Source organism: Sorex fumeus, unplaced genomic scaffold (assembly GCF_029834395.1).
Source record: "Sorex fumeus unplaced genomic scaffold, SorFum_2.1 ptg000028l, whole genome shotgun sequence".
Lineage (NCBI taxonomy): Eukaryota > Metazoa > Chordata > Mammalia > Eulipotyphla > Soricidae > Sorex > Sorex fumeus.
In genome coordinates, this window is record NW_026606085.1 from 3,366,887 (window position 1) to 3,389,896 (window position 23,010).

The 23,010-nt window shown below is 45.8% G+C and overlaps 1 protein-coding gene across 1 annotated transcript; it reads right to left on the minus strand.

Annotated features, from left to right (window-relative positions):
- TM4SF5 (transmembrane 4 L six family member 5) lies at positions 1–10,354 on the minus strand. Its single transcript, XM_056115147.1, has 5 exons — positions 10,154–10,354; positions 1,587–1,667; positions 540–679; positions 173–356; positions 1–80 (listed from the first exon to the last, which is right to left on the minus strand). Exons 1-5 carry the CDS (start codon positions 10,322–10,324, stop codon positions 66–68), a joined length of 591 nt encoding a protein of 196 aa, XP_055971122.1. The 5' UTR covers positions 10,325–10,354; the 3' UTR covers positions 1–65.
- Between the last annotated feature and the right edge of the window lie 12,656 nt (positions 10,355–23,010).

Sequence of the window (23,010 nt, forward strand, 5' to 3'; positions counted from 1 at the left end):
TTTATTCCACTGTTCCAGGGAGGGGGGCAAGGGTATCCAGGAGCAGCAGGGAAGTCAGTGAAGCCTCAGTGAACGGTGCCCTGTAGAAAAGAGGCAATGAGGACCCAGCCAAGGAACAAGGAGGGCCCTCCACAGCTCCACCTGCCCCTCCCACCCCACAACGCTGACCCACCTCTTTCTTTCTGCAGTCACCACAGATGACACCAATGGCTGCGTTCGCCAGTTGTACCCCACACAGCACAATCTCCAGGCATGAGGCGCCCACCAGCAGTGAGAATAATATCACATTCCAGTAGACTATTTTAGTGGGCTCCAAGCACGTACTCCACAGAGTATTATTGAATAAGTAAGCACCTCTGTGTTGGAGAGAGAAAGTCAAATGAAGCTAGTGCCTCCTCCCCTTCTCCCAGCCCTGTGCACCCAAGGGCTAGTTTTCTCCACAAGACACTAGCAGCCAGCACACCCTGATTTTCATTTAGACCTAAGAAAGATGGTGGAGAGAATGGGGGTGGTGGGAGCAAATACAGGCTAAGCCTTACGCATCCCCTTCGAAGGGGTATTTCCAATCTTGTTCATTAATTCTGCAATATGGTCCACTAATGAGGCCTGCACTCGATACAGAGAGGCAATAGATGGCTCCAAGTACCCCAAACGCCGAGGAGAAGACAGAGCGCAGCATCTGGAGGAAGAACAGAAGGTGAGGTGAGTAGGACTGCCTCCCACCTTCCTCACTGGCGGGAAGATTACTGATTTTCACCTCCATATTACAGAACTATCCTCAAGTGGTGTTAAAAATATATTTCCAGAGGCTGGAGTGATAGCACAGCAGATAGTGTGTTTGCCTTGCATGTGGCCGATCCGGGTTCAATTCCCAGCATCCCATATGGTTCTCTGAGCACCGCAAGGTGTAATTCCTGAGTGCAGAGCCAGGAGTAACCCCTGTGCATTGCCGGGTGTGGCCCAAAAAGCCAAAAAAAAAAAAACATTTCCAGGAGGTAATACTGCTCAAAGGGCTGGAGTGCATACTTTGTGTGCAGGAACCCGAGGTTTGAATATTAGCACTGCCAGGAGGAATCCCTGAGCATGGAGCTGGGAGCAGCCTCTGAATGTGGCCCCCAAAGAAAAAAACAAAACAAACAATCAAAACCCTTCAAATATGTTACGTTAAACCTTGAACTTGGAGCTCAAGCCTACTCCAATGTGTCTTGAGATTTGTGTGTGTGCTAATGAACTGCAAAAGAAATCTAAGATTCGTGTGTGAGAGATGAAAGGTGGAGCCCAGGATCCCACTCAGCAGGGAAGATGGTATAGCGAGGAGTTCTGTAGCAGCATTCTCGGTTCTTAAAAAGTCAGATTTTGGTTGCTGTGATTTTGTTTTGTTTCTGGCCCTCACTGGCTATGCTCAAGGATTACTTCTGACTTTTCACTCAGAGGTCCCTCCTGGCAGAGTTGGGGGACCATATGGGCATAGGAGATCCAATCCAGTTTGGCTGCATGCATGACAAGAGTCCCACCCACTGACATAACTCGATCCCCTAATGAGTTCAGACATGGAAGCCTGAATTTTAGCCCAATTTGACCCTTACCCGGCAACGATTTCCACAGCAGCCTGCACCGCAACAGCCCTTGCCACCTGCTCGAACAGCTGCAATTCCTGGACACAGTGTCTACAGAACAGGAGACAATGTGTTAGCAAAGCCTCCCAGATCCTCAGACCTTGCTTAGAGCTGTGCTTCCCTCCTTCTGGAATGTGTCTGTGATGCCCTCCGCCCTGTGGATGAACCTGTCAGCACTTCTCCTGGAGTTTAGAGCTATCATTACCTATGTGCTTACTTAATCTCTGTCCAGATTGAAGCCTCTAGAGAGACTGGACCCGATAACTGTCACTATCACTATCACTATCATTCCGTTGGTCGTCGAATTACTCGAGCGGGTGCCAGTAACGTCTCTATTCCTCCTAGCCCTGAGATTTTAGCAGCCTCTTCTTCTTCTTCTTCTTCTTCTTCTCCTTCTCCTTCTCCTTCTCCTTCTCCTTCTTCTTCTTCTTCTTCTTCTTCTTCTTCTTCTTCTTCTTCTTCTTCTTCTTCTTCTTCTTCTTCTTCTCCCTCTTCTTTTTTTAAATTTTATTGAATCACTGCGAGATAGTTACAAGCTTTCATGTTTGGGTTACAATTACACAATGATCAAACACCCATCCCTCCACCAGTGTGCATTCCCCACCACCAATATCCCCAGTATACCTCCCTTTCCCACCCTCCCCCTGCCTCCATGGCAGACATGATTCCCCATAATCTTTCTCTACTTTTGGGCATTGGGCTGGAGTGATAGCACAGCAGGTAGGGCGTTTGCCTTGCACGCAGCCAACATGGCCAACCTGAGTTTGATTCCTCCGCCCCTCTCGGAGAGCCCGGCAAGCTACCGAGAGTATCTCGCCCGCACGGCAGAGCCTGGCAAGCTCCTCGTGATGTATTCGATATGCCAAATACAGTAACTACAAAGTCTCCAATGGAGAAGTTACTGGGCCCACTCGAGCAAATCGATGAATAACAAGAGGACAGTGACAGTGACAGTGACTTTTGGGCATTATGGTTTGCAATACAGACCCTGAGAGGTTATCATGTTTGGTCCTTTATCTACTTTCTGCACACATCTCCCATCCCGACCGATTCCTCCAGCCATCTTTTTCTTAGTGATCCCTTGTCTATTCAAGCTGCCTTCTCCCTTTTGCTCATGAGGCAGGCTTCCAGCTATGGAGCAACCCACCTGTCCCGTGTATCTACTATCCTTAGGTGTCAGTCTCATGTTGTGTTGTTTTATACTCCACAAATGAGTGCAGTCCTTCTATGTCTGTCCCTCTCTTTCTGACTCGTTTCACTTAGCATGATACTCTCCATGTCTACCCATTTATAAGCGAAGTTCATGACTTCATCTCTCCTGACAGCGAGCAGCCTGCTCTTAATCATCTTTTCCCAATGATTGGAAGTTCTTTCTTTTATAGTTATCCTCTGATAAGTATAACCCCCATAAATCTTGGTGTATAGTAGGTACCCAACTGAATAGAAATCAGGAGGCCTAGGTTTAATACCAATCCTGTTCTTACTTCACACTCTACGAATTGGTCAATTTCTCTGGGTCTCCAGTCTATATGACCTCTCAAGAGTCTTTGAGGTCTACCCTGGGGATGTTCTCAGGATTTTTTGTTTTGTTTTGTTTGGGCCACACCCGGCAATCTCAGAGGTTACTCCTGCAGGGCTCTGCATGCAAGAATTACTCCCGGAGGTGCTGGAGGGACCATATAGGATGCCGGGGAACAAACCCTGGTCAGCTGCATGCCAGGCAAATGTCCTACCCACTGTATTATCGCCCTGACTCCTGTCCTTAGGATTTTTTATTTTGGCCAAATTGGGCTTTGGTTAGTAGCTACTACCACCTCTGTATTTAGGGTTACTCCTCACACTGCCCAGGGGACCATGAAGGGCCTGGGTTGAACCCAGCCCTCCTGCATGCAAAGCATATGCTCGCCCTGTAAGCTATCTTCCTAACCTGTTCTCTGAATTCAATGAAAGAGGTTCACTTGATGTCAAGACTGGCTCAGAGCAAATGCTCAGTAACTATAAATTCCCTCTGCAGCAGGTTTTTCTCTGTCTTTCCCTGTGGCTTTCTTCACAGAGGCTACCCCTTTCCCAAGGCCTCAGCTGTTCCCTCTCACAGTCACTTCTTTTTTTTTTCTTCTTTCTTTTTTGGGTCATACCCGGCAATGCTCAGGAGTTACTCCTGGCTCTGCACTCAGGAATTCCTCCTGGTGGTGCTCAGGATGCTGGAAATGGATGCTGGGAATGGATGCTGGAAATGGAAACTGGGTTGGCCGCATGCAAGGCAAACGCCCTACCCGCTGTGCTATGGCTCCAGCCCCTCACAGTCACTTCTTAAGTTGTAAATTCCTCAGGATTCAAACCTAACTGTCAGGAAGATATATGTGTGCACTGGAACGTCTGGGTTTTATTTATTTATTTTAAAAATTTTTGGCTTTTTGGGTCACACCTGACGATGCTCAGGGTTACTCCTGCCTCTGCACTCAGGACTTAATCCTGGCAGTGCTTGGGGAACCATATCCAGCCTTGTCTTTGTTGTGCCAGGCTAGATTCTTTGCCTCTCTCCCATGTTTGGAATTCCATAGCTATCTTCATCTTTGCTTCCCTGATGTCTTTTCTGGCACATACCACACAAGGTGGCATTTTATCCTCCAAGATTTTATCCTCCTGAGAGTTTTAGCAACCCCATAGACACTTACAGAGTGAAAGGATTATCCACTAGACACTCTTTCTCTTTTGTGTCTCTCGGCCGGTCTGTGACCAGCACTGGTCCCCTTGATTCTCTGGTTCTGACACTTACTGAGAAGCTCCTATATGCAAAGACATCTAGAACTAGGAGTCACTCTTTGGATTTACAATTTTGGATGACCTACCTGTCTGAAAAGTTTAATTTTCTTTAGAATTAGTAGTTTGTTTGTTGTCAAAATTTCTCTGTCTCAATCTCTGGTATCTATTCCTCTTTTATGAAAAGAGAAGGGCAATGATAAATGAAGAGGAAATGAGGGGTCCAAAGAAGAGTACAGTGGGTAGGGCATTTGACTTGCATGACGCCAACCCGGGTTCAATCCCTGAAACCTTGTATGGTTCCTCCATGCCTTGCCAGGAGAGATCCCTGATTGTAGAAATAGGAATAAGACCTGAGCACCCCTGGGTGTGCCCCCAACAACAATAAAAAGAACAGGAAATGATTTACCATTTGCATGTGCATAGTTTCTCCATATGTATCACCATGAAGCCATTATTATCTCTTCTGGACAACTGTAGTGACTCAGACTGATCTTTCTGCATTTACTGTTATTTTTTGGGTTTTTTTTTTTTTGCTTTTTGGGTTACACAGGCGATGCATCTATCATGGTGATAGATAGAACTGTTTTCAAAGGCATGAGTATTTCTCTGAATGACTTACATAAAAAGTTCAAAGTTTTTAAAAATTCTTTTTTTTTTTAAGTTTTGGGTCACACCCGGTGATGCACAAGGGCTACTCCTAGCTCTGCACTAAGGAACTACTCCTGGCAGTGCTCAGGGGACCATATGGGATGCTGGGAATCAAACCCAGGTCGGCTGTGTGCAAGGCAAACACCCTACCCACTGTGCTATCACTCCAGTCCCAGTTTTTAAAAGTCTTAAGTAGATTTTTGTTAAATTCTTTACTGTGGTTTTTGAGGGTGCACATGCTCTGGCCTCTGTCCATCTCGATCCCATTTCATGAAGTCTTAACTGCACCAATTGCCTATCTGATCCCCACATGGGTGAACCCATTTCTGCCATAAGCTTGGCCTTCCCAGTTCTCCTGACTGCAATGCAGTCTCCTTCATTTGTCCATTTGGGTCTCAGTTCAGAGATCAGCTCATACAGACCATTCTGGAAAGCATTACAAAATGGCCCCCACACTGCTTTATGTGCTCTTGATACAAGTATTTGGCTTTTTTTTTCTGGCCACATTCTCAGAGCTTAGGGCTGACTCCTGGCTCTGCACTCAGGAATCACTCCTGGTGAGGAATGGGGGACCACGTGGGATGCTGGAGATCAAACCTGGTCAGCCAAAGTAAATGCCCTACCTGCTGTGCCATCCCACCTATCTGAAATCATTGTGCTCATCTAATTTAATTTTAATTAATTAATTTATTTGTTTTGCTTTTGGGTCACACCAGCAGTGTTCAGGGGTTACTCCTGGTGGTGCTCAGGAATGCTGGGGATCAAACCCAGGTCAGCCATGTACAACGCAAAGACCCTACCTGCTGTGCTATTGCTTCGGCTCCATTTACTTGCTTTGTTCATTCACTGAGAGCCTGTTAAGTGTAAGGTTTTTTCTAGGTGCCTGGCATACAACCATCAACAAATTGGCAATCCCTGTTTCCATTTGCTTTGCCAATGGGAGTGAATCACCAAAGATACCTCTAGATTCAGTGTCATGAAGTGTTCTGCCTATGCTTTTCCTCAATATGATTGATGGATTTCAACCTGATATCAGGTCTTTAATACATTTTGAATTGACCTTTGTGCATGGTGAAAGGGATCTGAGTTCATTATTTTACATATCACTGACTGATAATTTTCCTAGCACCATTTTTTAATGGTGCTGTTTCATACTGTATGAAGCAAGTTTCATACTGTTTGCTCCTTTTTATCGAAAATTAGTTAACCATTTATCTGAGAATCTGTCTCTGGGCTATCAATTTAACTCCATTAGTACTTATTCCAGTACGACACTATTTTCATTACTACAACTTCAGGTATAATTTTATTTATTGGTTTTGGAGTCACACCCAACTGTATTCAGGGTTTACTCATGGCTCAGGAGTCACTCTTGCTAGTTGTCCTCAGGGGACCCATATGGGGGCTCGAAAGTCAAACTCAGGCTGACAGTGTGCAAGGCAAGCGCCCCACCCACAGTACGATTTCTCCGGCTCCCAAGGCATAATTTTAAATTGGGGAAAGGAGGCCTCATCTTATCTTCCCTAGGGTTACTTTGGCGATTCTGGGAGTTTAGCCAAACTCCATATAAATTTCAGGAGCATTTTATGTATGTCTTTAAAAATGTCATGAGTATTTTTATAGGGACTGCACTGTATTTATAAAGTACTTTGGGCAGGTTTGCCATTTTGACAATATTAATCCTTCCAATCTATGAGGAAGAAATATATTTCCACTTCCTTGTTTCTTCTTTTATTTCTGCCAGCAGTAATTTACAGTTTTCTTTGTATAGATCTTTTATTTCTTTTATTATTATTTATTTCTTTTATTTGCTCGAGCAAATCGAGCAAATCCTTCCAATCTATGAGGAAGAAATATGTTTCCACTTCCTTGTTTCTTCTTTTATTTCTGCCAGCAGTAATTTACAGTTTTCTTTGTATAGATCTTTTATTTCTTTTATTATTATTTATTTCTTTTATTTGCTCGAGCAAATCGAGCAAATCCTTCCAATCTATGAGGAAGAAATATGTTTCCACTTCCTTGTTTCTTCTTTTATTTCTGCCAGCAGTAATTTACAGTTTTCTTTGTATAGATCTTTTATTTCTTTTATTAAGCTGGTTACATGCTATTGTAGATAGAGTGTTGGTCTTGCATGCAGCCAAACTGTTGTTCTGGAGCTAAAGAAGTAGGTAGGGTGCTTGCCTTGCACCTGGTCAGCTCATGTTCAATCCCTGGCATCCCACATGGTCCTGAGTTATTTCTGAGTGCAGATTCAGGAGTAACCCCTGAGTAACATCAGGTATGCGCCCCCAGAAGCCTCCTTTCAAGAAAACCCCAAGTATTTGATTTTCTAGGCACAATTAAGAAGCTTCTATACCACTAAAGAAACAATAGCACAGTCTGTAGCACTGTCTTCCCTTGTTCATTGATATGTTTGAGTGGGCACCAGTAATGTCTCCATTGCGAGACTTGTTGTTACTGTTTTTGGTATATCGAATACACCATGGGGAGCTTGCCAGGCTCTGCCGTGCAGGCGGGATACTCTCAGTAGCTTGCGAGTCTCTATGAGAGGGGTGGAGGAATCAAACCCAGGTCGGCCATGTGCAAGGCAAACATCCTAGCTGCTGTGCTATCACTCCAGTCCCAATAAAGAAACAATAACTAATAAATAAATAAACAAACAATAAATAAACAATAACTAATAAAACCCACTAAAGAAATAATAATCAGTATAAAAAGACACTTCATAGACTGGCATAAAATGTTTGCTCACCATAAAATGTTTGTCACTCATCTGACAAAGTGTTAATATACAGGACATATAAATCACTGGTAGAACTTTACAAGAAAAAAAAAAAGCCCAACCAATTCCATCCAAAAAGTGGGGGAAAGAGATGAACAGAAATTTCTTCAACAAAGACATACAGATGGTCACGAGGTGTGTGAAGAAAATGCCCTGCATCACTTATCATCAGGAAAATGCAAATAAAAATAACAATGAGGAGGCCAGCCACACATGCTAGGAGAAAAGGCAGCTCAGATAGAGAAGGGAGCATCAAATCAAGGGTGTTGGGAGGATCCTCCCAGGATGGGAGAAGCATGCTGAAAGTAGACTACAGGCCAAACATGATTGCCACTCAATGCCTCTTTTGCAAACCAAAACACCCAAAAAGAGAGAGAGAACAAAGGGGAATGCCCTGCCACAGAGGAAGGGGGGCATGGGGGGATGGGGGTGGGAGGGATACCGGGATTCGTGGTGGTGGGAAATGGGCACTGGTGGAGGGATCATTGTATAATTGAAACCCAAGCACAAAATTTGTAAGTCTACAACTGTACCTCATGGTGCCTCACTAACAAAAATTAAAAAAAAAAAACAATGAGGTGCCCTGAAGGTGATAACTACTGTAGGTACTATTGTAGATAGTGTGTTGGTCTTGCATGCAGCCAAACTGCTTTAGGTCCCTGGCATTCTTCCGAGACCACTAGGAGTGATTCCTGAGTCTACAGAGCCAGGAACTTCTAACCACCGCCAGGTATGCCCCCCCCCCAACAGCAACAACAACAACAACAATAACATATCACATATATCATATATCACATGTGGCATAATATCACAACTAAGAAAAAACAGTGTTGGCATGGATGTGGGGGAAAAATTGATCCTCATCCACTGCTGCTGGGAATGTTGACAATACAGTCTTTTTCGAAGACAATGTGGACACTTCCCAAAACACTAAGAATTGAGTTTCCATATGCCCCAGCAATCCTGCTTCTTGGTATCTAACCCTAAGACCCCCGAACTCTATTTATAAAAGACATTTGCACTCCTATGTTCATTGCAGCACAATTCATGATAGCCAAAATAACAGGTGGGAAAGAGCAGGTTGGGAGAGCATCCTTGGGTGTCTCCCTAGAAACAGGCATGAAGGGAGGTGGGTGCCTTTCAGGCCAGAGAAAGGACACCATGGGACATACGGTGACTATGTAGGCCTGGGGGGAAAGTGTGGTTTCAGAAAGAATTGAGGCCAGAGGGATAGAGTTGAGTTCAGCAGCCCTGAATCCGTGTGGGTGGAGAAGTAAGAGAAAAGACTCCCAGAGAAGAAGAGGAATTTTTAAAGTGGAGAGGCATGACAAAGGTGAGCTTCTTCCAGGAATTCCATCCATCAGCGCTCCTGAGAAATGGGAAACTGTGCTGGATAGATCCTTTGTCCTAATCACATATCCTAAAAGAGAAGGAAGTTGTAGGAGGGGGCTTAGGGAGTTTGGGGTGTCTGCGTATCCCCTTCTCCCCTCTACTCCTGACAGATCTTAGTCTCCAGGAAACTGGGGAAACACCCTTCCTACCATACTGCCTAATTCCGGAATTCATCCTCAGTGCCCACCATGAAGCAGGCACCCAGAAATATGGGGAGAGAGAGAGAGAGAGAGAGAGAGAGAGAGAGAGAGAGAGAGAGAGAGAGAGAGAGAGAGAAAACAGACATGGAGACATGGAGGCAGGGGGAAGTGACACTGAACTCGTAGGTGGAATGACTGATCTGGGATACTGTTTCCAGGCTTCTCAGAGAGTCACTGTACCCCAACCCCATACCCACTATTATCTTGCTCTGATAAACACACAGCAGTTGTGCCTCCTGCCTGACCTTTGTAATGAGGTTTCCCCACCATCTGCTCCAGTGACTTGGAGGGAGGCATGGAGGGGCAGGTAGGACATGCTCCCTACCCAGAAAGGAAGCATGTTAAAATAGTGAGGCTGCCTTCCTCCTTGTGTCCTTAGAATTCAGCTTACAAGGGTAGAGCGATAATACAGCGGTGAGGGCATCCCAACTGACCGGGACATCCCATATGGTTCCCAGAGCACTGCCAGGAGAGATTCTTGATTGCAGAGCCAGGAGTAAGATCTGAACACCATCGAGTGTGGCCCCCACCTCCAAATAAATCAAACCAGAAAAAAAAAGTCTAGCTTGGGACCTGGGTCTTCTAGGACCTCTGCAGAGTGCTGGCTAATTGGAAGCAGACCCTCCCTGTGCCACCAATGTCCCTTCCAAGAATAACTGTCCTTTCCGTTCTTCCCGCTTCTCCCGCCTAACTGGCACCTCTTAGAGTGGCACCCTGAGCACCAATGGTGCTCCCTTGGCCAGTGTCCTCACCATCAGGCCGCCGCCGATGAAGCCACCCATGTATAAGACTTGCTTGCTGAGCCTTTTGATCGAGTAGGTCTTCCAGCCGGGCACCATCAGGAGAGCGTTGGACACGATGCAGACCAGGGACAGGGGGATGAGGCAGAGCCCCACGAAACGCGAACACTTGCCAGTGCACATAGTCAGGCCGTGGGATGGACAGGCAGTGAGCGAAAGTGAGCCCCTGGGCTAGGTGCAGCGCCAGATAAGCCTGAGGCCAGGAGCAAAGGTCGGGGAGTGGATGTGGCAGCACGGGCCAGATCAGAGATACGGAAAAGAGGCTGGAGCTACTGACAGAGAAGGTGGAGGACAGCTGCTGGCAAGGTGAAGGGGAGGATGTGGTAGTGGGGGAGGTGGGGAACTTGACAAGCAAAGGAAGTTGCTTGGCGGGTGTGATCTTTCTCTTTCTGTGCACTCTCTCCACAGACCCCCCCCCCCCCCCCCCCCCCCCCCCCCCCCCCCCCGGTGACCTAGCAAAGCCCCTTTTCTCTTAAGTCACTGGAAAGGATTGAGTAATACCACTTGGCTCATGGGCTGGAGATGAGACTAAGGGCAATGAGTGAAATATTTTATGAGTTCAGGAGCACTCAGTAGAGGCTGGGTGGTCTCAGCCCCACAGTGGTCTTCAGGCCTCCTGGAAAGAAGCTAAGAGAATGGTAGTGGACACTCGTGGTGCTTTCGTTTCTTCTTGTCTGTATCCCCAAGCTGTCTCTTGATGTTGCTTAACTGGCACCCGGCTGATTTGAACATTCCGTCTCTCTAGCTTTCAAGCTTGAGTCAGTGACCATCTAATGCAAACCAGGTCTATGAGCGTCAATTTCCGGTCTTGTATTTGGCATTCTGGGGATAAGGACGCACTGTTGTGTTGGAGCGCTGAGGTTTCTGGTGACTTACTGTTACCACCAGAGATGGCCTGTGGATAGGAAAGTGAATTCAAGCCAGAGGGGAAAAATAATCAAGGGTAGAGAGGGACCTGAGAGACAGTACAGCGAGTAGGCATCTTGCCTCTCACAGGCAATTCTTCAATCCCCAGAACCCCAGAAGTCCCTGAGCCCTTCCAAGAATGATGCCTGAACACAGAGCCAGGAGTAAGACCTGAACACTATGGGTTGTGGCTACAAGCACAAAAAGACAAAAGCAGAGTTAGAGAAATACATTTTCTTTTAAATTTGTTGCCTGTTTTTAACGTTTTGCTTTTACTTTCTTGTTATTGCTGTTGAGATAGAGGGTACCTGTGGAGCTAGAAGAGGATCAGTCCTGTCATTCAAACCCAGGGCCTCACACTTTTTGGTTTTGGGGCCATCAGTGCTCAGGCTACTCCTGGCTCAGTGCTCAGGAGGCCATGTGGTGCTGTGAATCAAAGCCAGGCATCCTGCATGAGAAGCATGTCTGCCCAGTTATTGGAATGATCTCTTTGACCCAATTTATCCGTTTTCTGAGTGGGGGTAGGAGGAATGTGTGGAGGGCATACCTGGTAGTGCTCAGGACTTACTCTAGCTCTGTGCTCAGGAATAACTCCCGGGGATGCTGGGGATCAAACTAGGTGGTTCATGTTCAAGACAAGCAAGCGCCCTGTATGCTGTACTGTCTTTCTGGCTCCTGTTTTTGCCTTTATTAAATAAAAAAATTACAAGCTCATATATCTAGATATTATCTTTTGAACTTGCAGATACAGCAATGCCAGAAATCTGACCCTTTTGGGGAAAGTTGTTTTATTTTTTCCCTTTTCTAAAAAAATTGAATCACAAAACTATGAATCACAAAAAATGAATCACAAAATTATAGCGTTGCTCATGATTGAGTTTTAGAGTACAGTGTTCCAACATCATCTCTTCACCACTGTCCACTTTCCTCCACCAATGTCATACTGTTGCCTTCCCTGACCAATTCCCCACCCCCACCCCACTTCCCAGCCCCCAGTGTCAAGTTTCCTACTGGAAACCAGTTTTTATGCTTTATTTTGTTTTATTGCCTTTGGGCATTCGTTATTCCCTTCCTCTCTTTATTCCCATGAGAGAGATCATTCTGTGTCTGCCCCTCTCCCTCTGACTAACTTCAGTCAGTATGATACTCTCCAGATCCGTCCACATAGCAACGAATCACATAGTTTCATCTCTTCTTACTGCTGAGTAGTGTTCCATTGTGTATATGTGCAGTTTCTTTATCCAATCATCTATTCTTGGGCTCTGGGTTGTTTCCAGAGTTTGGCTATTGTGAATAAAACTGCAATGAACGTAGGAGTGCGAATATCTTTTCTGCTTTGTGCTGTTGGGCCCTTGGGTATATTGGTATATTCCAAGAAATAGGATTGCTTGGTGATAAAAAAGACTCAGTTCCTTCCATATGTGGAATTGAGGAATTTTTCAGGAATGTCTATATTGGTTACAAAAAGGTTTGTCAGTCAACATTCCCACCAGTAGTGAATGAGGGTCCCTTCCCACCACCCCCCCCCCGCCCCAGACCCATCCATATCAACGCTTGTCCTCCCCTTCCTTCCTTCCTTCCTTCCTTCCTTCCTTCCTTCCTTCCTTCCTTCCTTCCTTCTCTGTCCCCCTTCTGAGGGCCTGGAGCAGTAGCACAGCGGGTAGGGCATTTGCCTTGCATGTAGCTGACTCAGGTTCGATTCCCAGCATCCCATATGGCCCCCTGAGCACCTCCAGGAGTAAAAAAAGAATCCTTTCTGATACAGAGATCATCTCTTAAATCTTACCATGGACAGGATCTAGTGCTGGAGACCTTAGGACTGTCTGTGGTTGTGTGCAAGAGACCAGTTATGGGTGACAGGAGCAAAAGGAGAGGAAGGCCCTTCCAATGAACCTGGGCCTAGTAGGCAGTATAGCTGAGGGTGACAGGAAATGGTGCAGGACTTCAGAGGCAGACAGAAAGTGGTATTCAGATTGAAGGCTCAGCAGCTTCTCAGATAACTACAGAGACCTGGAAGATGGAGGTAACTTACCACTCAAAAGAAAAGCCAGGTCTGGGACCAATTTCAGTAATTTACAACAAGATTTGCAAGACAGAGGTATGGGATTGAGAGAAGTCTTTGAAAAATTTATCTCTTGAACAACAGGATACTTGAAAGTAGAAAATGTGTTGAAGCTCCCACAACTGCCTGCCTCTGATGCACAGAAGGTAAGGTGATAGAAATTTGCTTTGCATTTATTTGTTATATAGCTCATTGCTTTAAAAAATTTCTCACTTGGGCTAGAAGGAAAAAATTCTCTGCTCTCTCTGATTTCTTTTTTCTTTTCATTAAATTTTTATATTTTGCTGTTTTAGACAATATATTTTAAGTCCTGTTAGTGGTGGTTTGTAAGTTGGTAAAATTATTATTTAACCTGTGAGTCACCCTGTGTCTTTCTGAGAAGCCTGAGACTGCCTGTCATCTCTTCACCCTTCTCTGAGGGGATCTGAACAGATGGCCTGCCAGGCTATGTGACCATGTGATCTAGTGATAAAAGTTAAAGTGTTTGCTCTAGTTCTTCAATGTGCTTTACTATGTCACTTTGTACCCTTTTGCTCAGATATTGCTGTTTTTGCTCAAATACTACGGGGCCTCTGTGGTGGAAGAGTCAATTTATCTCTAGCATTGCATGCTGTTACTTGACATTGTGTACATTCATTGTCATGTGACAGATATAAACAATTTCACCTATAGGTAGGTAAAAGGAAGGTAGAAAATATAAGGAAAAGGACCAGCCTATATCAGTTGACCTACAACCAACCCATATTTGAGTGAAACAGATGTTTATATTTTTGTGTCACTAAGAAATCTTAGTTGTATTTTATTTATTTTGTGGAGCAGGATAGTTTTTATTGATTGATTGATTGATTGATTGATTGATTTTTGGGTCTCATCTGGTGATGCTCAGGGCTTACTTCTGGCTCTGCACTTAGGAATTAGTCTTGGCAGTGCTCAGGGGACATATGGGATGCTGAGGATCAAACCCAGGTTAGCCATGTGCAAGGCAAATACCTTTCTTGCTGGACTATTTCTCCAGACCCAGGATAGGTTTTTTTTTCTGATATGCCAAATATAGTAACAAGTCTCACGATGGATACGTTAATGGGCCCGCTGGAGAAAATCGATGAACAATGGGAGGACCGTGACCGTGACCATGACCGTGGGTCACACCCAGCGATGCACAGGGGTTCCTCCTGGCTCTGCACTCACAGGGGTTACTCCTGGCTCTGCACTCAGGAATTACGCCTGGTGGTGCTCAGGGGACCATATGGGATGCTGGGAATTGAACCCGGGTTGGCTGCATGCAAGGCAAACGCCCTACCTGCTGTGCTCTCTCCAGACCCCCCAGGATAGATGTGCGGGTGAGGGAGAAGGAAAGGAATATGTGTCCAAGGAAGAGCATATGGACTTGAAAGAGCAAGCAGGAAAGATACTTGTTTAAGAGAGAACATGGCTTCAGAGAGCAAGCCTTTTTGTTGTTGCTCTTGCTGTTGTTGGAGTTGCTGTCAAAGCAATGACTGACATCGACCCTGTGAGCCCATGACCACAGCTGGTGGATACAGAAATAAGTAGTCAACCAAAAGGCTGATAGAGACGTGGCTCTGAGGGAGATAAGAGCACTGTTCAACAGAAGTAAACCGACCGAACAGGACTCAACAATCAACTTGATCTTTGTTCTTGGGAAACTTGACTGAGAAACAACATGGGCAAAGAGGGGCCAAAACCTGAGAGGAGCGTGAAAGAAGGAGTGAGCAAAAGCCATGAGGTAACTGAAACCATAAATACGCACAAGCCATAAGGAAGGGAAATATGTCAGCATCAGTCATTCAGAAACTGTGGGAGGAAGAAGCACAAAGACAGGGAAATAGAGACAAAGATTCTCAGACAAGACATTTAATTACCAGAATAATGGTCATCCCAGCAGCAGGCTGTTTCCCTCAAGACCTGGAGAGGGGACTTAGCCATTGCCCCAAAGGCAGAGTGGGGTCAGGAGAAAGCCACATGCTTGTCTGTGAGTTCATCAATGATAAGTCTGCTGAAAGAGTGCTGTTTTTAGGATAAAAGGAAAATATGTTTGTGTGGTCCACAGAATTTCATTATATTACACATTCCCCAATTCTAATGATATGAAATAATACTTTGAAAACATCACAGTGATTCCGGGTTGGAGGGATAGCTATGTAAGCTTGAGCATATGTGCTGCCACAGTAGGCGGGGATTTGATCCCCAGCACCACTTGGACCCTGAACACTGCTGGGAGCAGTTTCCCCACGCACTGAGCACAGAGTAACCCCTAAGCACTGTCGTGTGTGTGTGTGTGTGTGTGTGTGTGTGGAAGACTATATAAAAAAGAGCCGAAATCGATCTGATGTGAACTTTCTTGCCACATTAAGTGACATAGACAGGGGAATAAGGCTACAGTTATGCCAGAAAAGGAAGTCCTGACCTTATTATCGCCTATATTTCTAAGTTGCTTTTTCACTATAAAGGTGGTGGTGGAATTCATTTCTTCTTTTTTTTTCTTTTTTTTTTTAAATTTTCCCCTTACACTTTATATAAACACTGTGGCTTACAAAGGAATTGCATTTCTGAGAATACTGAGAATATTTCTGAGAATACAACATACTTTCACTTACCAAGAGGTAAAGTAAAATAAAAACTCCAAAATGAGGAAGTATGACATGATTATAAATATTTTTATAAGTTTGATTTTAAAACTGAATGCTAGTTTTAAAAAAGTTATTTTAAAAAATTACAAATTATAAAATTTCTATTAGCAGTAGTAAAGATGTCAGTTATTTATTATGGATAAAGTTCAGAGTTCATTTTAAAACAATATATCAAGTCATAAAAAATTAAAATTCTACTGAAGAAAAAAGGAGTTTATTAATTCTGGGCATCAAAATGTCCAAAGGAAGAACAAAATTTAAGGCACAATCCGTGTAATAAATAGTTAATTAGCTGGACATTATATGTAAGAGTCCTGGGCCCAGGAGACAGCCCAACAAGCTAACGTGCATGCTGTGTGTACTGAATCTCACAGTGACCCTGAGCAACCAGAAGTAGCCCCTACCATTAACACACGTGGCCCCCAAAATAAAACAAAATCTGCTCTGTGAAATACACTGACAAGAGACCTTGAAGATAAGTCACAGATTGGAGCAAATAGTTGCAAAAGACATAGCTGAAAGTCACCCAAGTTATGCAAAAACTCCTAAAACTAAACTAAATGAGAAAACAAGAGGGGCCAGAGCGATAGCACAGCGGGAGGGCGTTTGCCTTGCGCCGGCCGACCTGGGTTCAATCCCTGGGATCCCATATGGTCCCCCAAGCACTGCCAGGAATAATTCCTGAGCTCAGAGCCAGAAGTAACCCCTGAGCACCGCTGGGTGTGACACCCCCCCCCCAAAAAAAAAAAGAAAACAAAAGAAAAGAAAAACAAGAAACATGAGTATAAAAGGGAAAGGTAAAGGCCCTCCCGTTGTTCGTCGATTTGCTCGAACGGGCCCAGTAACGTCTCCATTGGAGACTTTGTTGTTACTGTGTCTGGCATATCGAATACTCTCGGTAGCTTGCCGGGCTCTCCGAGCGGGGCGGAGGAATCGAACTCGGGGCGGCCATGTGGGCTGTGTGCAAGGCAAACGCCCTACCGCTGTGCTATCGCTCCAGCCCCCAGAAAGTTTCAGAACCAACGAAAATAATGGAACAAACAAGAGTCAGTAATTTCCTTTAAAATTATTGTTATATGTGTTTTAGGGCCACACCCATTAGTGCTCAGGGCTGACTCCTGGCTCTTCACTGGGGATCCCTCCTTAGGTCTCGGGAACCCCATGGGGTGACGGGATGCCAGGCCAGCAGCCTCCTGGCTCACCTATCGCTCAGGCTCACAACCAAAGAGAAAGTGTGGGAGTGAGAGGGACCCTTAGTTTCCCCGCAGGTGTAATGGGGTGTGTGCAGTTGCCTTAGGTGTGTGTTAGCTCCTTTGCAAGGATGGTCACAGGGGTGGGGGTAGAGGATCATGTGGGGAATGTCCCCAGGCCGTCCTGTGGCTGGCTGCCTTTCATTCCTTAGACTGAATCCAGAGTCAGGACTAAAGGGTCACAGATACCCTTATCAAGAGAGAACAGGGACTCGAAAATCTCCCTGTTCTTAAGCTTTCTGATCAGATTTTTATCTAACACTGAAAAGGTGAATGAAAAATGAATTGTAAGTCTATGAGGCTAGAAAAACAGTTAAGAGTGAAAGCCAGTAGCATGCCTTTATTTCCAGAGTCCAAAACACTGTGTTAACACTGCTTTTTTTTAAAAATTCCATCTACCCTCCCCCTTCCCTTTGTTGCTGTTCTAATGACCACATGTAGCTCACTTTCCTGGCTGAGAGGCTCATTCATTTTTAGTTGCGGTTCTTGGGGGATGGGGTGGAGTGCTGCATTTCGGTTGCAATGCTCCACACTTGGCTGTAGTTCTCAGCTTTGTGCTCCTTAAATAATACTTGCACCATACTTCAGAGCTCATACTTTCAGCTGAGGCACACCGTTTCTGTTTGTGGTACTTACCAGGGATTGCTATGGTGATGACCAGAGGCTGCACTTTCTGGCTGTGACCTTTCCATACCTTTTAAGCAGCTGTGCTCCTGGGATTGCACTCCTTTGTAGTGTTACACACACCTGGCTGGAATGTGACCAGAACCTCTTGCGGTGCTGGGGATGGCATACAGCAGAACTCATAGGATCACACCATCTGTATATGGAACACTGTGGACTTGAGCTCATGACTGCATCTGTGCTATTCCTTTGGACCACTAGTGTAATTATTATTTATTATACAAAACACAGTGCTCAGGGAATACTCCTAGTACAATGCTCATAGTTCACTCTCCATGGTGCTCAGGAGATCATACAATACCAGGAATCAAACCCAGGACTCTAATATGCACAGTTATTTCCTTGGCCAAAAGAGAGGGAGGTATGGATGGAGATGATTTATCCTTCAATACTTACTACAGGTTTTTGTTTGTTTGTTTTGTGGTATTAAGGACTGAACCCCAGGTTTCATGTATACAAGGCATGTACTTCCACCAAGTCACGTTGCTGGCCCACTATTTTATTTTATTTTATTGCTTTTTGGGTCACACCTGACGATACACAGGGGTTACTCCTGGCTCTGCACTCAGAAATTACTCCTGGCGTGCTCAGGGGACCATATGGGATGCTGGGAATTGAACCTGTGTCAGCCACGTGCAAGGCAAATGCCCTATCCGCTGTGCTATTGCTCTAACCCCATGGCCCATTATTTTTAAGCTATACAAGTAGTTGAAGCAAAGTTTTACTGACTTCCAATGATACGAGCAGTATAGCTTAAATTCTCTTAAGGGAGAGACAGCTCAAAGAACTGAACACACTTTGCATGCAGATGGCCCAGGTTTAATCCTCGGCACTGTATGGTTCTCGGATATCTCTGGAAGCAACCTCCTAGTAGCAAGCTGGGAATAGCCCCTAAATACTGCCAAGAGTGGCCAAGGAAAAAAATCCCTCAAGGTCTGTAGTGAAACTACTAAAAGCAAAATTAAGTCAATCTTTTTACTATTGGAGGTAACTACATGGTGGTGCTGGGGGTCAGAAGGGTTACACTTAGTGATGTCAATAATTTTGAAGGAGTTTTTTGGGGGACCACACCCAGTGGTGCTCAGGGCTTACTCCTTGATCTGAGCTTAGGAATCAGTACTGGCGGGACTTGGGAGATCGTTTGGTGTGCAAGGATCAAACCTGGGTCATCTATATTCTAGGCAAGTATCTCTCCTGCTGTACTATTTGTCCAGCCCCAGTGGGGCAAATTGGGAATTTTGTTGTAAAAACAAGAGTGCTGTAGAAAGTAAGTGTTGAAAGTTCAAAAGAAAAGCATGATCTAGAGGGGACTTGTGGGGGGTGGGATGGGGTGGGCAACACCCAGAGGTGCTCAGGTTTTATTCCTGGCTTTGTACTCAGGGATCACTCCCGATGGCACTTGGGAAAACATGGGGTGCTGGGGTCCAAACAGGGTCGGCTGAGTGAAAAGCAAGCACCTTATCCATTGGACTAGCTCTCTGGTCTCTGGTAATTTTTGTTTTAAATATATATTCTTTAGGTCAGAGAGTTAGTACAGGGGCTCAAGTATTTGTCTACATTCCGTCAACCCCCTGCATCACTTAATCCCCCGCATCACTTTTGGTCCCCCAATACTGCCTGAGCGACCCCCGAGTGCAGAAGCAGGACAAACTCCTGAGCTCCACCAGGATAGCCTCAACAACCCTCCTCTACCCCAGTTCAATCCCCAGCACCACGCAATCCTCCAAGCACTGCTGGAATGACCCCCGGGGGCCAGGCTAGGACAGCTCCTGAGCGACACTGGATGTGTCTCAACTCCTTCCCCATCCAAATGAAAAAACGCTTCATCAATACCAAGCATTTGCTCATGATAAAAAATCTCAACAAAATGGGAGTTGGAGGAACTTTCCTAAATATAAAAAAAGCCACCTACCACAAGCCCACAGCAACCGTTATTCTCAATGAAAAAAACTAAAAGCCTTCCCTTTAAGATTGGGGATCAGACAAGGTTGCCCACTCTTGCCCCTTCTATTAAATGTAGTACTATTAAATATAGCACTGAAGTACTTGTCATAGCAGTTAGGAGATAAAAAAGATATTAAAGACATCTGCGTAGGAAAGGAAGAAACAAAGCTATCACTATTTGCGGGTGACATGGGATTATACTTAGAGAACCCCAAAGTCTCTACCAAAAAGCTCCTAGAAACAATAGATTTGTGTAGTAGAGTGGCAGCTTACAGAATCAAAAAGTCAATGGCTTTCCTACATACAAACAATGATAGAGAAGAAAGTGAGAGTTAAAAAAAAATCCTGTTCACAATTGTGTTTCAGAAAATCAAGTACTTTGGAATCAGATTAACTAAGGATATAAAGGACCTGTACAAAGAAAACTACAAAAATACTACTTCAAGAAATAAAAGAGGACACAAGGAAATGGACACACATCCTCTGCTCATGGATTGGGAGAAATAATGTTGTTAAAATGGCAGTACTCCCCAAAGTATTATACAAATACAATGCAGTCCCAAAAGGATACCCATGACAGTTTTCAAAGAAATAGATTAAGCACTCCTGAAATTCATATGGAACAATAACGCCCCATGAATAGCTAAAGCAATCCTTGGGAAAAATAAGATGGGAGGCATCATGTTCCCCAACTACAAAGCAGTAGTAATTAAAACAGCATGATATTGGAATAAAGACCTACAGACCAATGGAATAGGATTGTATATCCTGACACAGACGCTCAAATGTGTGATCATTTAATCTTTGGTAAGGGAACAAGAGTTATAGAGTGGAGTAAGGGAAGCCTTTTTTTTTTTTTTTTTGTAGGAGTACTGCTATTTATTCAGCCACTGATTAGCTGATTGAATTGTGCATGAACTCCACCTTACTTTTTTTTTTCTTTTTCCATTTTTTTTATAATTTTATTTATTGAATCACCGTGAGAGCAGTTACAAAGCTTTTGGGTCTAAGTCTCAATCATACAATGAAACATCCGTACCTTCACCAGTGCCCATTCTCCACCACCAAAAATCCCAGTATACCCCCATCCCACACCCTCCCCCTGCCTGTGGGGCAGATGATTTCCACATTACTCTCTCTCTACTTTGATCACATTCACTATTTCGACACCAGACCCACCATTATTTAAGATTTTACCCCAACACTCAGATCTGCTGAAAAGGCAACAATAGACAATTTGTGTTCTATTGCTGGTTATGAATAACATGATGTTGTGTGGCTGCAGTAGGGCCATGTGGTTTTGAAGTTCTGAAATTTTAACACTTAAATCTGGAGGGATTTCTGCCAAAAGCCACTGGGTTTAGAGATCTGCTCCTGAGTCTCTGGGATCATGGCCGTTGAACAGCTTGATGAGGAGCCAAAGAGGCCTTTCGTGGGTGATGACTTTGGGTCTCATTGGGGTGGGGAAGACAGGCCCGGCTCTACCTCCCCCCCATCCCATGAGACCCAACAAGTTTCGTCACTGCGGGCCCAAGCCTGACTGTCCAATGGCCTCTGGAGGATGACAGCCACCAAGTCGCCAAGAGGGAGCAGGCGGAGGGACAGAACCCTTTCCTCCCTGGGGTGGCCCGGTGACAGTAACCTACTGCGGGGTCTGGACACATTTCTGACAAAAGCCACTGGGTTTCAAAATCTGTTTCTGAGTCTCTGGGATCAAGGCCGTTGATCAGCTTGATGAGGAGCCAGAGAGGCCGTTTGTGGGCGATGACTTGGGGGTCTCGTTAGGGTGGGGAGGACAGGCCCGGTTCCACCTTCCCCCCACATCCTGTGAGACCCAACAAGTTTCATCACTGCGGGCCCAAGCCTGACTGTCCAATGACCTCTGGAGGATGACAGCCACCAAGTCGCCAAGAGGGAGCAGGCGGAGGGACAGCACCCATTCCCCCCTGGGGTGGCCCGGTGACAGTAACCTACTGCGGGGTCCGGACACATTTCTGACAAAAGCTGCTGGGCTTCGAGATTTGTTTCTGAGTCTCTGGGATCAAGGCCGTTGAGCAGCTTGATGAGGAGCCAGAGAGGCCGTTTGTGGGCGATGACTTGGGGTCTCGTTATTGTGGGGAGGACAGGCCCGGTTCCACCTTCCCCCCATCCCGTGAGACCCAACAAGTTTCGTCACTGCGGGCCCAAGCCTGACTGTCCAATGGCCTCTGGAGGATGACAGCCACCAAGTCACCAAGAGGGAGCAGGCGGAGGGACAGCACCCATTCCTCCCTGGGGTGGCCCGGTGACAGTAACCTACTGCGGGGTCTGGACACATTTCTGACAAAAGCCACTGGGTTTCAAGATCTGTTTCTGGGTCTCTGGGATCAAGGCCGTTGATCAGCTTGATGAGGAGCCAGAGAGGCCGTTTGTGGGCGATGACTTGGGGTCTCGTTAGGGTGGGGAGGACAGGCCCGGCTCCACCTCCCCCACCCCCCATCCCGTGAGACCCAACAAGTTTCGTCACTGCGGGCCCAAGCCTGACTGTCCAATGGCCTCTGGAGGATGACAGCCACCAAGTCGCCAAGAGGGAGCAGGCAGAGGGACAACACCCTTTCCTCCCTGGGGTGGCCAGGCGACAGTAACGTACTGTGGAGTCCAGATGCATTTCTGCCAAACGCCACTGGGTTTTGATATTTGTTTCTGAGTCTCTGGGATCATGGCCATTAAGCAGCTTGATGAGGAGCCAGAGAGGCTGTTCGTGGGCGATAACTTGGGGTCTCGTTGGGGTGGGGAGGACAAGCCCGGCTCCACCCTCATCCCATGAGGCCCTGTGTGTCTCGTCACTGGGGGCCCAAATGTGACTATCCAGTGGCCTCAGACGGATGGCGGCCACTGGGGAATAGGCCATGGGGAATAGGCCAAGGCACGAAACCTATTCCCACCTGGGTTGGCCCAGCACTGGTAGCCTACTGCAGAGACCAGACGCATTTCTACCTAAAGCCACTGGGTTCTGAGATTCGTTTCTGAGTCTCTGGGATTATGTCCATTAAGCAGTTCAATCAGGAACCAAAGAGGCCTTGCCTCCAATTATATAGCTGAGCCGGAGGTGGTTTGTGGGTGTGTTTCCCACATACCTAACTTTTGGCCGTTTACTTTCTTGGTAAACTTTGCCCCGAGTTTTTGGGGTCTGGCCAAAGGCACAGCAGCAATTTTGGAGTATCTGGAAGTCTGAAGGCGCCATGAGGCTGCTGATGCACTCGCCTCACAGGTACAGATTGACCTGCTGGCGGCACCATACCCCCGAAGGGAAGCCTTTTTAACAAGAAGTGCTGG

What these genes read in the sequence shown, in the direction of transcription:
- TM4SF5 (XM_056115147.1), bottom strand. Translation starts at nt 10,324, where the DNA reads ATGTGCACTGGCAAGTGTTCGCGTTTCGTGGGGCTCTGCCTCATCCCC. An exon ending in TCATCGGCGGCGGCCTGATG is followed by an intron (nt 1,668 to 10,153) that starts GTGAGGACACTG and finishes CCTGTTCTGTAG; the next exon opens with ACACTGTGTCCAGGAATTGC. An exon ending in TACCCCTTCGAAGGGGATGC is followed by an intron (nt 357 to 539) that starts GTAAGGCTTAGC and finishes TCTCCAACACAG; the next exon opens with AGGTGCTTACTTATTCAATA.